Source organism: Anas acuta, chromosome 20 (assembly GCF_963932015.1).
Source record: "Anas acuta chromosome 20, bAnaAcu1.1, whole genome shotgun sequence".
NCBI lineage: Eukaryota > Metazoa > Chordata > Aves > Anseriformes > Anatidae > Anas > Anas acuta.
This window is the reverse complement of record NC_088998.1, coordinates 6708575-6724916: the sequence shown is the minus strand read 5'-3', so window position 1 is coordinate 6724916 and position 16342 is coordinate 6708575. Positions and strand designations below refer to the sequence as shown.

General features: G+C 47.0%; 3 protein-coding genes and 4 non-coding genes across 8 annotated transcripts; 5 read left to right on the top strand and 2 right to left on the bottom strand.

Moving 5' to 3' along the window:
• Window positions 1-142: 142 nt before the first annotated feature.
• MED22 (mediator complex subunit 22) lies at window positions 143-6667 on the bottom strand. 2 transcript variants are annotated; one of them, XM_068656567.1, is made up of 4 exons: window positions 6498-6667; window positions 6068-6148; window positions 5516-5724; window positions 143-1496 (listed from the first exon to the last, which is right to left on the bottom strand). In XM_068656567.1, the coding sequence occupies exons 1-4, from the start codon at window positions 6618-6620 to the stop codon at window positions 1304-1306; spliced, it is 606 nt and encodes a 201-aa protein (XP_068512668.1). In that variant the 5' UTR covers window positions 6621-6667; the 3' UTR covers window positions 143-1303. The 2 variants fall into 2 exon arrangements, with proteins under 2 accessions (XP_068512668.1, XP_068512667.1); XM_068656566.1 differs by having other exon boundaries at window positions 143-1502; window positions 6498-6665.
• Window position 6668: 1 nt separating this feature from the next.
• On the top strand, window positions 6669-10876 carry RPL7A (ribosomal protein L7a). The gene is made up of 8 exons (XM_068656561.1): window positions 6669-6752; window positions 7160-7280; window positions 7740-7889; window positions 8695-8835; window positions 9158-9237; window positions 9575-9705; window positions 10150-10219; window positions 10707-10876. Exons 1-8 carry the CDS (start codon window positions 6750-6752, stop codon window positions 10809-10811), a joined length of 801 nt encoding a protein of 266 aa, XP_068512662.1. The 5' UTR covers window positions 6669-6749; the 3' UTR covers window positions 10812-10876.
• Window positions 7598-7672, top strand: LOC137842881 (small nucleolar RNA SNORD24). Its single transcript, XR_011089265.1, has one exon. It is a non-coding gene; the product is annotated as a small nucleolar RNA SNORD24 (small nucleolar RNA).
• On the top strand, window positions 8562-8625 carry LOC137842882 (small nucleolar RNA SNORD24). Its single transcript, XR_011089266.1, has one exon. It is a non-coding gene; the product is annotated as a small nucleolar RNA SNORD24 (small nucleolar RNA).
• Window positions 8918-8994, top strand: LOC137842880 (small nucleolar RNA SNORD36). Its single transcript, XR_011089264.1, has one exon. It is a non-coding gene; the product is annotated as a small nucleolar RNA SNORD36 (small nucleolar RNA).
• Window positions 9427-9500, top strand: LOC137842873 (small nucleolar RNA SNORD36). The gene has a single exon (XR_011089258.1). It is a non-coding gene; the product is annotated as a small nucleolar RNA SNORD36 (small nucleolar RNA).
• A 575-nt stretch (window positions 10877-11451) lies between the features above and the next one.
• SURF1 (SURF1 cytochrome c oxidase assembly factor) lies at window positions 11452-16342 on the bottom strand. The gene is made up of 9 exons (XM_068656568.1): window positions 16216-16342; window positions 15314-15395; window positions 15063-15190; window positions 14608-14690; window positions 13651-13842; window positions 13066-13138; window positions 12722-12884; window positions 12275-12356; window positions 11452-12015 (listed from the first exon to the last, which is right to left on the bottom strand). The coding sequence occupies exons 1-9, from the start codon at window positions 16276-16278 to the stop codon at window positions 11949-11951; spliced, it is 933 nt and encodes a 310-aa protein (XP_068512669.1). The 5' UTR covers window positions 16279-16342; the 3' UTR covers window positions 11452-11948.

Sequence of the window (16342 nt, the reverse complement as noted above, 5' to 3'; positions counted from 1 at the left end):
AGTTTGGGGTGCTTCTGGCAGGGCCGGGGCTGCAGCTGGAGGGGTTTTTTTAGTTAACGCTCGTCCAAATGCATGCTTGCACTCAGTGGTGTCATGGTTTCACAGAGGGTTGTGGCTGAAAACACACGCTTAAAAAAAAATATATACAAAGGAGTTATTTTATTAAACCACCTAGTTACAAAAAAAAAAAGAAATGGAATGGAAGAAAGAGAAGAGGAAGTAAACCAAAACTCGCGCCCGAAGAAACAAGACAGTACAGCGGGACACTGGGGAAGCTCTGCTCTGCTGTTCTGAACGCAGCAGCCCCGCGGCCATCACGGCTCCCCCCAACCCCTCGGGCTGCACACTCGGAGCCAGCTCATAACCACAGAGGGCACGAGTGCCCAGCTGCCCAACAAAGCACCCAAATTGCTTCTTTGGAAGGAAACTGTAACTGAGTCACCCTCCCTGCTCCACACACCTCAGTTGGCTGAAGGATTAATTAAAGAAACGATCACCAACGTGAATGCAAGCTGTACGCTAGCTCACGCTAGGTTGATTGAAAGCTGCTGTGTAAATTGTGGAACAGGGAATCAGACTAACAGGAGTGTGCTCCTGCTTCTATCTATAGCCGTAAATGAGTCCCAGCATGTAATACCTGTCTGATTCTCGGTTTGCCCTTTTCTTTCCAAAAGGCAGAATACTGCTCGTCAACACAGGCCTCCCAGAGAGCCTCCTCCCAAAGGGTTCCCAGCAAAAAGTTCAAGTTTGTGAAGCATTTCGACAGTGAAGAATGCTGAGTAAAAATACTGTAAGATTCTTAGGTTTCTGTTCTAAGTAGAACAGAAGTTGTCTGATGGCATCCTGAGAAAGCTTTAAAGCAGCCAAAATGTCAGGAACCATGGGAATAGCATAAAGCTCCCAAAACACTCACCACTCCCAGATTTGGCTTGAGTTTCTTAGCCCTAAGAAGTTCAGCTCCCAGCACTCTACCATGTACTTACTGTGAGATTCACATGGAAATAAATTCTGGATTTCTAACGAACTCTACACATTAACTGTCACGGAAAAGCAAACCTAACTCTAATTTGTTAGAACAATCAGCTTGGAACTTACTTAGCACTTCTCTTAAGCGCGAGGAACACCCGTGGCAGTGTCCCAGGCATGGAGAAAGCACTGTGGCTGTCCAGCAAGCAAAATCCTGCAGACACAGCCCCAGTGCATTCTCCTGACAGCAGGAGATGCTCGCTCAGTACAGCAGGTTGAAGACTTCCAGCAGCTCAGCGCCACCAGGAAGAACGTGGTCAGCAGCAAAGAATCCTCTTCAGGAGTGCTCCGTCGGGCCCGCCCCATGCCCGTTCACGTGAGGGTGCGATGGGGTCGAGCTCTGAGAGGTAGCAACGCTCTGCTCTGCTGTGGCAGTTGTCAGAGGCATGGAGAGGCTTTCGGGGGACAGCGTGGCAAAATCTTGTCTCCAGTAGGCTTCGCACAGCGGTAGGTCATTGCTGTCACACAGACTGTAGCTTTCCAGAACAAACAACCCCCGTAAGGAGAGGCAGCAGGTGCAATAAGAAAGGAGGGGAGGGAGGAAAAGCAAGACAGAAGCAAAGCATTAAGAAAATGGCAAAAAAATGTTCATGGATGTAAGGTCTGCGTTCACAAATTCATCACAAGTCTCGTGGCACTGGCCTTTTTCCTAAGACACCCCTCAGGGGCTGGTGTTGAATCCCACGGGCCTGGGAAGGATCGGGGAAATTCCAGAGACAAAGCTGTTGCTACAAACTGAAGCAGAGGCTCAGTTCTAATCCAGACACTACGAGTCCCTAGAAAGATCTGGGCTGAGGTTCTGATACCGCACAGTTGGGAGCTCTTGAGTGAGGCAAAGACCTCATCCGTACTCCCTTCTTGTGGGAGTTTGATTACAACCTACGTGAAAGAAAAAATTCGACCATGCTCTAAATTTAGTGTCTATTTGCCTCCTTTCCCCTTCAGTAAAGTGCTCCACAGAAGGTCTGCATCTTCTTTTGAAGCTTCCCAACCTATAAAGTGCTGTCACTTTCTACAGGTTTCAGCAGTACCGGAGGTAACAGTTCTTACAAAGCAACTTGCTGGATTTAACCACTAGGCTACAGAGTCAGATCAATCAGCAGCATGGTAGAGTAAGCAACCAGCTAATTCTTGCCTGTGCTACAAGGAAAACACGACGTGGAAGGGCAAAACTAAAAATAAAGTGACGGAAGAAACTGGAACAAAAACAAGAAAAATTCCAAAGAGAGAAAGGAGCTGCACACACAAGAGACACCCAAGACAAAGTGAGTGCTGGAGCAAAAAGCAGCTTGCGATCAGAGTAAAACAAACCCAGTGGGTCCAGTGATTTTGTCGTTGTAGCTTTATTTACATTTTTAATGTATGGACTTGAATAGATGCTTTGGGAAATAGTTTAAGTGCAGAAATACGAGACACTTCAAATTGCACAAACATGAAACATGTTGAGGTCTAAGTCCACACTCAAGACAGCTCCTGTGATCTCAGAGGAGGGAGCAATGGAACATAAACACAAGTTTTGGGTTTAGGATGGCAGAAGGCAAGCTGGACTTGGAGTTACTGCTTTGAAGAATAAGCACACAAAGCACTAGTTGCAAGCACCTAACATTTGAGCTTTTTTCTGGCAGCATCACCCAGCTGCAGTAGAAGTGGGGAGGGAGTGGATACGAGTTTTATACCCAGGGCCTTTGTTAAACCCCTCGAAAGATTCCTATTGCTGGAGCAGGCTCCCCCTGCCCTCGAGTCCCCAGCACAAAGCTGCTCTGGGTTCACTCAGTGAAAACCCCTGGGACCGACCCAGAGCTCCGGTCCCTTTTCTGTCAGTCTCAAACCTCAAGCCGTGGTTTCCAAGGAGAACCCAGCCACGGCATCCACCACACCTGTCCTGGCAGCTCAGTTACCAAGAACATTTTAGCTGCATCCATGTGTAGATGCTTCTGCTGCTGCCCCAGTCTGAACAGCTCCAAAAACCTAACCTCTCACATCCCACTCCTTGAAAGGCGAGTGGAAGAGCAGCAGCTGCACGGCCCGCAGCAGCACCACCCAAAGTCCTATCCTGGCCTTTGGCTGAAGGTTTCTTAGTGTTTGAAAGAGACTTCACTGTTCTCCCTGGGGCACACAGCCAGGTCTGTGCACGAAGGAACAGCTCCAGGAAACTGCTCAAACACAGGGACTGAAAGCAGAGCCCCCCTCAGAGCTATCTTCTCAGCTTCAGTCTCATCAACCTGCTTGCAGGTCCCCTCACCAAATCCCCTGTGTGCACAGGAAAAGCTTCGCAAGGAAGCCCAACCCTACAGCCCAGGCACGTCCTGCTGGGTACTGGCTGTGGTGCGAGGGGCTGCCTCCCAGTGCTATTAGCATAAAACAAAGGCAGTGACAATCGCTGGGCAGGACATGCTCCTTCTAACAGGCCTTTCACAGCTGTTAGGAAACTCACTTTTCTACAGCCTTCCCTGGAGGGACAACCTAAAATAAACTCACTGCTGAACTTCAGGGTAACTGGGGCACTGGAGAACAGTTTGGCAGGACTGCTGCATGGAACCCGCGTCCTGTCCTCAGAGGGCTGTGCACGTCTTTACACATCCTTTGGGCTCAAGCCCCAGGAGAAAGTAACGGAGTACAGACAGGAAACCCCAGGCGGGCTCCCAGGTCAGCACAAAAAAATGTCCTGTTGGTGGGCAGGCCAGCTTTTACATTCACAGCCATTTCAACATGATTAGAACACCCTACGGCTATGTGACATAACAAAAATGCTTTCCCACATCAGGCAATAAAATGTCATTAAAAATATCTTAATATTATAATTATAAAAGGTCTTTGAATAAATCACTGTTTCTGTATTTACACACACAATTTCTTTGGTGCAGAAAAAGGCAGGAAAGAGCACAAGAAGGGAGTTAAGTGCTAAAAGCAATGATTAAGTGCTATATGATACGAGGTTTCAGTGGAGGGATCATAGCTCTGTACACTAGCCAAGCTTCCTCACCTCACAACCACTCTTACAAGAAAGAACGTGAAGGCAGATCCATTTAGTGTACCAGGAAAGAAAACCATTTGTGTTTAGATGTTAGCTCCGTTACAAAGGGTTGCTTTACACGGCACCTTGTGCCAGGCAGGTAAGAGACCACGCCAGCATGGTCAGAACCCCCTAGCCCAAGAAGGAAAACTGACACACAGCCGGGGCAGCCTGGTGACAGTGAAGGAGAAGCTCCTCTGGCACACACGAGGCAATGCCACCCCACACTGGGTCACCCTGGTGCAGCCCACGCTGTGCTGTGTGCAGCCTGTGTAGTGGATACGTCCCTGACCCATTAGGGCCAGGAGTAGTGCTTAGGGTTGTGATCATCGCTCTTCCTTTCCGAGACGTTTCTAGGACCCCTCGCCACCTCTCCCAAAAACTGAGTAAAGTTTGAAAGCCAACTCTAAACTTTACCTCGATTTTTTTTAAAGCGTTGTAGCAGTTTCTAAACTATGTCGTATCATTTTAGTGTTAAAATATTTATATTACCCATAAACAATGGCCTAACTTCCAAAGGTACTGAGCAATTACGGTTTTAGTTAACTTATCTGGGGTTATAGACACTGAGAATTTTTAGAAAGAGGGAAGAGACAAAAATGGAAAACCTGGTCATGAAAATTTTGTGTAAGATTTAGAAAAGTTTTTGTTTAGAATTCACACCACTGTTGCACTGATTTCACTTAGTTTGGGCAGTGCAGCCAACATAATCAGGTTCTCATTTGTTTTCTCCTGCTTTCATTTACAAGTGCTGGAGTGCATGACAAAAAAAATAAAAAAATAAAGTGCCTAAATTCTCTAAAATCTGTTTTCTAAGTAAAAGTGTTTTTAAAATCTTAAAAATTCCAGAAACAAACGAGTTATAAATCTTTCCTAAAAAAATCCTATCACAATACTTCATAATTCAATGAAACTGAGCATGTCTTTTTTGCTCATTTCCTCAACAGGACTCCAGGCAACTGGAGCAGCGGACTACAAGAGAAAAGGCACACTGTGTTACCAGGTCACTTGTGAAAGAACTCACCACAAGGATGGGGGATGTACTAATCTCATCTAGCATTAGGACCCAGCTCAACAAGCTAGGCTCTCTAGGGAGATAAAAGTTCCTACAGAGAGAGATAGAAGTTCCTACAGAGGGATATTGAGACAGAATCCTATGTCCCCCAAGGAAATTCATCTCCATTTACAATGATTGCAAAGGATCCTATGCAAATTATCTGTCAAATCTAGCCAACTGAAGTAGGCACCTAGATGCTGTGAATATCTCCTTCATCAAGACATTTATACCCTGTAGGATATCTGCAAGGAAGTGGCAGTTGTTTTGAGCTGCTGAGAGTCTGACTGAATTATAAATAGGAATAAAATTTTGTTGGGAATATTCTCAAGACCTATATGCTACGGACTATTTGTTTGTCTGGACAAACTCCCCCAGAAGGGGTGGAGTCACTAAGGAGAAGTCCACTGCCCTATTTGTACCTGGAAGAGTAATATTCTTCTTCTAGCTCGTACAGGTCAATGGAGATCTCATCCCGTAGTGCAATCAACTTCTTGTCACATTCCTCCTGCAAGCTCCTCAGCTGCTGGTTGCGCTGGTTGATAGCTTCATTCACAGAGGGGAAATCATTGAGGATCAAGAACTGCTTCAGGTCAGACACAAGTTTCATCAGGGACTCACCAGCTCGGACCTCATAGCAGGGAGAGAAACCACGTAGCATTAGTATATTAAAGCAGTGCTTCATTCCAATTCTAAAACAAGGTCTCCCGAGTTACTCTGGCAGCTCAAGCCACAGTTAAGATGAAGCTTCCACATTAGGTGAGGATTCTGACAGAAGCCTGTTGCTGACAACCCAGGCTACCAAGCTTTATCCCTAGGGAAAGACTTTACCCCATAGACACCCCAAATATCAAATTACTCTTTCAGCAGCAGTCCTCGTGAGTGCTATGAAGGCTGCTCTGAATGCAATAATGAACCAAACCACTCCTGAAGGATGCGCTGCCCAATTATTTGAGTATGAGAGTGCTACTTACAATGTTTGCAGCTCTGACGTGCATCTCGTAGTTATCTTGCTCACCCTGCGTTGCTCGAGAGACTTGAGTTTCGTCCTCAATCTAAGCAAAAATAAAAAAAAAGCACACAATTCCACCTTCACACGCCAAAACCCTGACACAACTCCCCCACACTGGAAGGAATTTATTTCAGCCCAGTTCAACCTCCACCCGCAACCCCTGGGGGGCTGCCTTTGGGTCGCCCACTGCCCACCTCAGCCAGCCCACCCCGTCCCCTCAGCGGCTCCCCTCACTCAGCAGCCCCTCAGGGCTGCTCCAGGGGCAGGAGGGGGAACTGAGAGACACCCACCCTGAGAGGGGACCCTGCTCCCTCAGGGGGAAAGGGGCTTTCAGAGGGGGAAAAGGGGTCCCTTGGGGGGAAAAGGGGACCCCCCGGGCTCTCCTCTCCCACCTTAGCAGTCTTGATGATCTCGGTGAAGTTGTCCATGATGGATTTGACATCATCCTTGAGGCGCTTGTTGTAGGACTGCAGCAGGGTCTCCTTGCTCTGCGGCAGCACCCGCTGCTGCGCCATGACAGAAAATCACCCCCCCCACACCTCCTCCCGCCCTCACCCCCCCCACCCCCGTCCTCTCGCGAGACTTCGCCGCGCTCAGAAATCCCGCGGCGCGCCCCACCCCCCTCCTCTCCTCCTGCCTCCAAGATGGTGAGCGGCGGCCGGCGCGGGGATGGCGGGGGGGGGCCGCTGGGATCCGCCGCCATCCGCCCGCTGAGGAGGCGCCGCGGGTGCTCGGCAGCGCCGGGGGGATGCGGAAGGGGCTCGGGATGGGCTTGTGGTGGCGGATGGCGGGCGGCGGGGCCGAGGAGGCGAGCGGCGGAGCGGGGCGGCCCGGGTAGGCCGCAGCGGTTCTATGGCCGGAGGAGGCCGCTCCCGGCTGGGGGGAGCCTCGTTAAGGTTTTAAAACTCCCAGAAGCTTTGGGCATGTGAGGAGTGAGGCATCTTGCCTGGCTGGCTGACTGGAAATAGGTATTTTCGAGGTGGGCTGTAAGCTGTTAAAGTGCACCAAGTAGTTCGGGCAAAAAAAGGAAAATGTGTTTATTTTCTGTTTGTAGCCGAAGGGAAAGAAGGCCAAGGGTAAGAAGGTGGCACCGGCCCCTGCTGTAGTCAAGAAGCAGGAGGCCAAGAAGGTCGTCAATCCCCTCTTTGAGAAGAGGCCCAAGAACTTTGGCATCGGTGAGTAAGGGGAGACTTTTTGGCTACTCCAAAAATTGTTTTTTTTTTTTTTTTTTTTTTTTTTTAATAAACAAGCATGTAAATAATGCAGGATTATAATAAAACTGCAGAGTTTTACAGGCAGTTGCTTTACCACCATCAGTAGTAGTATTTTAGTGGTAATATTTCACTAGATATTTGGAGGTGTCTGTGGATAACTTGCTAGATTTTCCATGCTGCAAAGATGCGTTACATCTTCCTGTTGTGGTGCATCTTGCCCATTTACATGAGATGTAGTCATCGAAGTCAGGTTTACGTAGTACCATTTTTATATTGTGTGCAGATGATGTAAAAAAACATTTGTTATCTGAATGGTTGTGCTGACATACATAACCACCAAGATCGCTGATGCACTCCTGCCTGTTCCACGCTGCTGCTGTGTGGTGTGGGAATGGCTGTGAGTGAAGTCTGTATTTCTAGGACAGGATATCCAGCCTAAGCGTGATCTCACACGCTTTGTGAAATGGCCCCGCTACATCAGACTCCAGCGCCAGAGGTCCATTCTGTACAAGCGCTTGAAGGTGCCTCCTGCAATTAACCAGTTCACTCAGGCTTTGGACCGCCAAACAGGTAAGGGTGTGCCCCACAAAATTCTCTTGACTTAGGTCTTCAGTGGGTTGCGTGTCAGGAAAGAAACCAAAATAAGACTTAGAGGTAATCTGCAGCATTGCTGGAAGCACTTCAGGGAGGCTTTAATGACTGTGATAATGGGAACAACAAGCTGCCTTACGAATTTGCTAACCAAAATTTTGTGGCTGCTAAGTGCTTTGAAAAGGGAGTAGAAAATACCAGAGCTCCTACTTAGGGATGCTAACCCAGAATTGTTTTAACTGTGTTTCCATTGGAGACAATTCTTCTAGCTTGATGTAGAACATGTAGGGTTCTTTGACTGTGTCAGATAAGTTGAGAAATCTTTCTCATTGCAGGTTTTGGAGGGAAAGCTAATGTTCTGCAGGCTGATTTGATACATATTGGGGGGGAAGGTACTTTAGGGGCTTCTGTGCATGAGTGGATAGTCTTTCAGGTGATGGTATCAGTGCAAGAAACTATAAAACTAAACAAAACCCTTGTAGATGTTGCCAACAAGTGGCTTTTAGAGGAAGGTGCACCACCTTTAACTGTAGTTACTGTGAGTTGCAGGCTCTTTTTCAGCCAAGCAGTAAAGGAGCTCTTGTTGCCAGTAAAGGTGCCCAGAGGTAAATACGGGCTTTGGAGGCACTCTGCTAGCTCTGCCCTGCATTGTGCAGATGATGCTAACTTGCTATCTAAATACATTTTGATGACAACCACCAAGATCGCTGATGCACATGAGTCCTTTGAATGTAACACAGAAATTTTCAGGTGACACAGCTAACTAGTCCGTGTTCTCTTCCAGCTACGCAGCTTCTGAAGCTGGCGCACAAATACAGGCCAGAAACTAAGCAAGAGAAGAAGCAGAGGCTGCTGGCTCGTGCTGAGCAGAAAGCTGCAGGAAAGGGAGATACTCCAACTAAGAGGCCACCAGTTCTCCGGGCAGGTAAGTGTACACGAACTTGCCTATTCACATATGTGGGAATGGGGGTGCCTTCTGCTGCAGCCATACAGAATTGGACATGCTATGGCAATGATGTGTGAATTTCTTCACCTGAACTCAAAGTGAAGAGCAAAATAGACGAGCTTTTTAACCCTGAGCTTTAGCAAATTGTCCAAGGAACAGCTTCTCTGTGTTACTGAAAGGATATAGAAGTGTTCCCAATTTTCACAGTGGTGTGCTATGAAAACAGCAGGTTGCATGAAGCTTATATGAAAGCCCTGACAAAAGACTGACCTAAAACAAACATTTCTGACTTGTTTTTCAGGTGTTAACACTGTCACAACTCTGGTAGAGAACAAGAAGGCGCAGCTTGTAGTGATTGCCCATGATGTGGACCCGATTGAGGTAAGCATCCCCAGTAGTACAAGGTAGAGCCTGCCTGTGTAATTTAAGCTGAAGTCAGAACTGGATTTGGGGTGAGAATGCATTTTGGGACAAACAGATTTTGTGTTAAACACAGCAAAACTTGTTTACCACAAGTGGAGTGCTTAGGCATGTTCTTAGTTGTCATGTTATTAAGCTGAGGCTTGGCCCTTGCGATGATGTATGAATTTCTTCACCTGAATCAATGCTGAAGAGCAAAAACGAGCTTTTTAACACTGAGCAATTGCCACAGCCCAGGCCAACTGAGAGGATAAAAGGCTGTTCTCCCTCAGTAATAAAGCACTCTGTTTCTTTCCAGCTGGTGGTCTTCTTGCCGGCTCTGTGCCGCAAGATGGGAGTGCCATACTGCATAATCAAGAGCAAGGCCAGACTGGGGCGACTGGTCCACAGGAAAACTTGTACCTGTGTTGCTTTCACCCAAGTTAACCCGTAAGTATTCTGTGTGCTGACTTGATGCTCTGCAGTGGAGAAAAGAAACTGCCCATAAGCACGGACTGCAGGGTAGACAGATAATAGACTTGAATTTCTCTAGTTAAAAGAAGGAAAACTGAAAAAACAGCTTGCATAACTACCTCTCCAATACCTAACGTAGAGGACATTTTGTATGTAGCAGTCTGTCAGATGCTGAAGCTATACATTACTTTGGTTTACTAAAGTGGATGGCTTACTCTTAACTGAGATCTATAAATAGAATTACAACCTAAGCATTGAGAGTTCTTACAGCTTTGATGGCTTGAGCGTTTAACCTTTTGTAAATGATGCTATACTTAACCTGAAAAACGTTGGTATTACAAGCTGTTTAATTCTGAGACAAAAGACTTAGAGAAGACATTAAATTGATGCTGCATAGGAAATTTAACCTGTCACCAACAGGGAGGATAAGGGAGCCCTTGCAAAGCTGGTTGAAGCTGTCAAGACCAACTACAATGACAGATATGATGAGGTAAGATTCTCTGTTACCAGCCTTGTCTTTCAGTTCATACTGTTAACATCCCCAACAGCTTCCCAGTGAAATGCAAATGACTGTTTCTGAGTGAGATCAGTGTAGAGCCTGTTGGGTGTGTTGTATCTAGATTTTTTTAATGATGTATCCAGATTCTTTCTTGAGGGTGGGGTAGAAGATGAACACTGTCACCAAGTTAAAAGCAAATGCAGTTAAACAGGGTGAGGAGTATTGAGATGTCAACAACTTCAGCTAGACTTGATTCCATTCCTGAAGTCCAGAAATTACGTGATGGTGGGGAAAGATTTTTCAACTGTCAAGTCTTTGTGCTGCCCCCATGGTGTAGTTTGCTGCCTTAAATTTGTAAGAGTTCCTAATCATGGGAGCTCTTCCCCTTGTGCGTGAAGGAGTGGAATTAAGCAAGTCAGTTGAGTGATGAAGTATGAGATTGTATGAGGTATCTTAACTTGTTCTTGCTTCTTTGCAGATCCGTCGTCACTGGGGTGGTAACGTCTTGGGGCCAAAGTCAGTGGCTCGCATTGCCAAGCTTGAAAAAGCAAAGGCCAAAGAGCTGGCTACTAAGCTGGGCTGAAGATGTACTGGACTGCTACCATGGTTTCTGTACATAAAAAGAATAAACCCCCAGATGACGTTTCAGTGGTTTCTATTAATGAGAGAGAGGGTTTGAGACAGTGGGTTGCATGTGATCACTGCCTGACTTATCCATTTGTCTGCAAGCACATGATTGAATAGCACTGCAGAGTGGCATGCAGCAGGTTATTCGCTTAGAGCACTGCTGTGATGATCAGAAAAATTAAATGGGCTGGGCTACTTCTGGCTTAAGCCTAGCTTAATTATGTAAACATCTGAGTTGGAAATAGATCTAGATCATCAATACTGCCTGGACTAAGTTACTGTATGGATTTGGTAAAGACATGTTTATGCTGGGAGTTACAGCACTTTACCAGGCCAAGCAGATTATTAAGACCTCCTAAAGAGGTCTTAATAATGTCTCTTGCAACGCAATACTGGTCAGTGAAGGTGTGCCGTAGTGGTGGGACAAGCATCTGAACAAACTTGTCTTTCTGTGCTTTCCTGACTAACCTGGTCCTGTGGTTTTCTGGGAGGCTAACAAGCTTGGCAAGGCTCCAGCCCACTATGAGGGAATTTCTTTATTTCTGCTAGCTCTTAGGTCCTTGTTGGCTGTTAAGATACAAGATACGCATTGCAAGTCAAAAGAAAAACACCTGTAGGCCCTTTTATTTATACTGATGCAGCTGCAGTGCATCAGTCCTGACTTCACTAATGACTAGTCAGTGCAAAGGAAGCATAAGTTACAAACAAAGAAATTAGAAAATCCATTGCCATCATTTGTTTGCACTGAACATTACAAATATGGCAGTGGAGAAGTTGTGTAGCTTGTGACCAACCACTGCCCAACCCCAATAGAAAAATAAATACTTGAGATTCCTAGAAAGCTGATTCAAGCAGGAGGCTTAACAGCCACTTCCAAGTCTGAAGTTCAGCGCTTCTGATCTGTGGCAGAAATCACTCTGGTAGGAGCACAGAACTTGCATCAGCTGCTTAAAGGCTAGTTGCAGCTTGCTAGCTGCACAAACTTAATGAACACAGTGTCCTGAGATTGGCTTCTTCAGGACTGACCAGGCTGCAGTCTTCTGTGAAAGTCTGGTTTTGACTGGTACAGGGGAGTAGCAGTTAGCCCTTCCCCTCACAGAGGTATCTTTTGTATAAATTTTCTGTACCACAAGAATGAAGTTGCAGCACATAAACCATACCTGTGACAGAAAATAAAAAACAGTTTCAAGATTGGCGATCCCTCCCTAAAAGTCAGCTGCAATTCAATGAAGAGCATTTACTTCAAACGGCCTCGCAAATATTACTTAGGTTAAAACTAGGTTTGCAGCTGAAGGGCTCGCCCAGTTTCACTGCTGCAGAAGGAAGAACACCAAACAAAAACAGCTCCCTTGCTTCCAGCAGAAAGCAGTTGAAACCTTTACGTGAAAAAAAGGTCAAACTGCTGGCTGAGTAACTTACCAAGTAACGATGTACTGCATGTGCTCATTTCTTAGGCTCACTCTTGTCTGGCCTCCAATGGGTCCCCCTGGGACTGTGCTTTCTGTAGGTAGAACAGTGCACAGTCAGATCTTTAGTCTGTGTGGTGTAGAGCAGCCCTTGCTGTTAGAAATTCAGCGTGTGTGGTATGGATCCCATGGATACCCACCCTACTTCTAGCCCTGGTGATCCCAAGGTCCCAGCAAAGCCCAAGCTGGGAGGCACTCTGCCCCAGAGCACGTGGCTGGGGCCTGAGACCACTTCTCATAACATGATACTGCTCACCTGTGCTGCCTGGCTGCCACCTTCAAAACAGTGAACTAGAAAGGTGCAATACCTCTGGAAATGTCTCAGGGAAATATCTACCTGAACCAAAAAGGGGGAGACTGGTGGAAATTGGGCATGGGGTTGGGTTTCTCTATGACTTACTGAAATCTGCATCAATAAAGATGGGCTCAGCGCCGGTCACTTTTGCCATAGCCTGTAGGTCACGGTAGTGCCAGCGGTTCTTCTCTATGTTATTTTCAGGCACAAAAGGTTTCCGGGTTTCTGATAACCTCACTACCCCAGTGAGTTCAATTTCATCTTCAATCTGAAGAGAAGTGCAGAGGAGAAAATAGGAATCTGTCAAGATTTATTTCACGTTTCAGCATGCTAGATCCTGGTAGAAAAGTCACTTTCCTGGTGACTGGGGTCTGGTCATAAATCAGCAGGTTGTGCTATACAGTGGGGAGTGGAAGGTATCATGCAAGACTTCCCTGCATCCCTCTTACCTGTCCCTTCAGCCTGGTCTCTGGCTTCAGCTTCTTTTTGGGCACAAATCCTCGGTTGACTAAAATTGTGACCCTAGAGTTACAAAGATAGGACAAATGTACCTCATGAATTATAAAGCAAATTCATTCTTGCTTTCATTCATTCTACAATTAAGTACCAAAGAAAGAAACATCTGAGTGCATATTCTAAGGGAATTTAAATACAATTTGGAATCAAGTATCAAGCACCTAACAGACTAAGAGACATGCCTTTTAAGGGAGAGGGAGAACTTTATATAAATCCAATCACCATCATCAGTCTCTGCAACTACCTGAAAGGACATTGCAGCGAGGAGGGTGTCAGTCTCTTTTTTCAAGTGCCATGTGATAAGACATGAGAAAACAGTCTCAAATTGCACCAGGGGAAGTTTAGAGTGGATATTGGGAAGAATTTCTTCATGGAGAGGGTGATTGAGCATTGGAACAGGCTGCTCAGGGGAGTGATGGAGTCCCCACCCTTGGAGGTATTTAAGAAAGGTGATGATTCTACGATTCAGCTTTTCAAAACAGAAATGAGTTGTTCATAAGAACCATCACTTAACTTACCCTAGTTCTGTGCAGTAGAAAGGAGTAATGACATTTGCTCCATTTTCTGGGTGGGATGTCAGCTGCCTGGCTTCTCTGGCTTCTCGCTCAGGGTCCACAAGTGATCGTGGCAAAATATAAAGCTCCTTGGAGTGGTCAAAATGCCCTCGGACCTTTACAGGCCTGTACTCTAATTCCTTCAACTCCATAGGGCTGCACCGAATAAGATAAAAACAAAATCAGAGTTGTGATAGGCAAAGCACATTTGGGGGATTTTACCCCTAGGACCAGCTGCCAATTAGAAACGGAAGACAGACGCCTTGTGGAATAAGCAGCTGACTATTTTATTACTATCACTGCGAATCAAATCGGGATGATCATGAGTATCCAAAAAGCAGTTCTTTTCCATGGGATCTGTAACCCAATACCACTTCAAAGACACACACAGCTGATCAGCAGGTGAACGCACTGCATGCACATAAAACCAACAGGGAGAGCTTCTTTCCCATCCAAGGCCATGAAATTGAACAACTGAACTACTTTGACTGTTATGCCATATGGCCAAGCGACCCCAAAATTCTCTCATGTCTAACGTAACTGCTCCACCCGTGGGGAAGGGCCTGCTATTGATCTAAGGATCCTTTCTGTAGGATTAATCCCTGTTCTGGGACATCACAGGCACCAGCTACCAAGCTTCTTCAGCCTGAATTACATACCACGTTCTCCCAGTGATTCAACCTTTTAACATGGCTTTAGAGTATGCCATAAGGAAGAGTTCACTTACTCTGTTATCTAAAATAAGAGAATTTTAACATGTTCCCTGTCTTTTTCATGTGCTTGCACATCCCGATTCCCACTGCATTCCTTCGTTTTCATGCAGTTTAGTTTAGCATGAACCCATCAGTGCAGAGACCTTATCTGATATCCCCAGCATGCTGTCAGTGCTTGGTAGATAATAAACTATCTTGGCTTCCTTACTCTAATGTCAGAGGGATGGGCTCTGATGAAATTCTTGATGCCAGCTGTGCAATCAAATCTAATTTCCATTTTCGCCGCTGAACCTGAAAGTACACAAATACAAAAGTAACTATTGGCAGTACAGAGCAATGTAATGACCCCAGCAAGCTTTCATATCTGTTTCTTTGTCATAAGTTTCCCCTCAGACCTGACCTGAAACAGGATAATTTGAGATATGAAGATGGAGGCTACTGTCTTCATTTGGGGGAAATATTTATACTGTAAGTGTGAAAAACATGAATCTCTTTTAAAGACTTGCATTAACCTCACTAGTAGACACTCGGAAAACGGAAAAGTAAAATATCAGCAAATCTTTACCCTGCCTATGGTTTGAACTGGATAAACAGTCAAAGATGGAAAATCCTGACGCCCCTAAAGTGCTTAATTCTTGAAAAAAGTGAAATGTTTATTTGTACCTGCCATGTGCCAAGACAGAATGTAGTCAGAGGCACAAGGAGAAGGCCCCATTTGAGTATGACGTCCTCTCCAGATGCATCAGCAGCTGTTGTAGAGCTACGTGGCCTGGTGAACCTCAAGCAAACATCTGAAGAAAGCCAGAGTGCGGAATTAGACATGTACAGAAGAAAAAACACTGAATTCACGAGGAAATGTCACCTTTTGGTATAAGGCTAAAAGATGACAGAGTCCCAAACAAATTCCTCCTTACCTTTAGTTTGCCGAATCCGACCAGAACCCGCTTTAGTTAGAGGATATCCAAAAAATGTTCTTCTGATCAAGCAGTTTGATACCTACATGAAATAAAAAAGATCCATTGTAGCATTTCTACTTTGGAAAAGTTACATCTAGATTATACCAGTTGTCCCAATGACAGCACAGGATGTGGCTTGCTATTTGAGCAACAGCCGGTGAAACACTAAAGGCTGGGCTACAAGTTAAAAAGAAAAAAAGAATGAATATTTCAGTAACAGAGCAAAATAAATGATGGTTCCCCTTCCATTTGTGCCACCAGCAAATGTACACAGCACTGTGGCTTGTTTCACATACATGCTGCCGGGCTCGAGTGGCGCAAGGCCAGCCGCACACCCAGCGTTTTGCAGCCGATTCCAGCCTTTTACCCCACTTCTCCCCGTGCTGCAGAGCCCGTCCCCACCCCGGGGGTCGCACCGGGGGCCACCCACCCACCCACCGACCACCAGAAGGGCAGCGGGGGTCGGGCCTCGCCTTGCCCCGTGCGAGTCCTCTCGGCGCCTCCGGGCTCCCCTCAGAGACCCCCCTGGGCTCTCCCTGTTCCTCTCAGCGTCCCCCCAGTTCCCCTCAGAGACCCCCCGGCCCCCCTCAGTACTCCCCTGGGTCCTCAGTGCCACCCCAGACCCTCCCCGTTCCCCTCAGAGACCCCCCGGCTCTCCTCAACGACCCTCTCGGGCCCTCCCCGTTCCCTCAGCGACCCCCCAAGGCTCCCCTCAGAGCCCCCCCCAGCTCCCCTCAGCACCCCGCAGACCCTCCCCGTTCCCCTCAGCGCTCCCCCGGTTCCCCTCAGCGTCCCCCCCCGCTCCCCTCATTCCTCCCCCAAGCCTTCAGGGCTCCCCTCAGCACCCCCCAGCCGCCCACCGCTGCCCGCCGCTCCCCCAGCAGCCGCCTCCCGGCTCTCAGCAGCCCCGCTCCCGCCGCCATGGCGGCGCCGCCGCCTCCAGCCCGGTTCCTCCTCGTCTCCCCTCCTCCCTCCGCTAATGGAGCC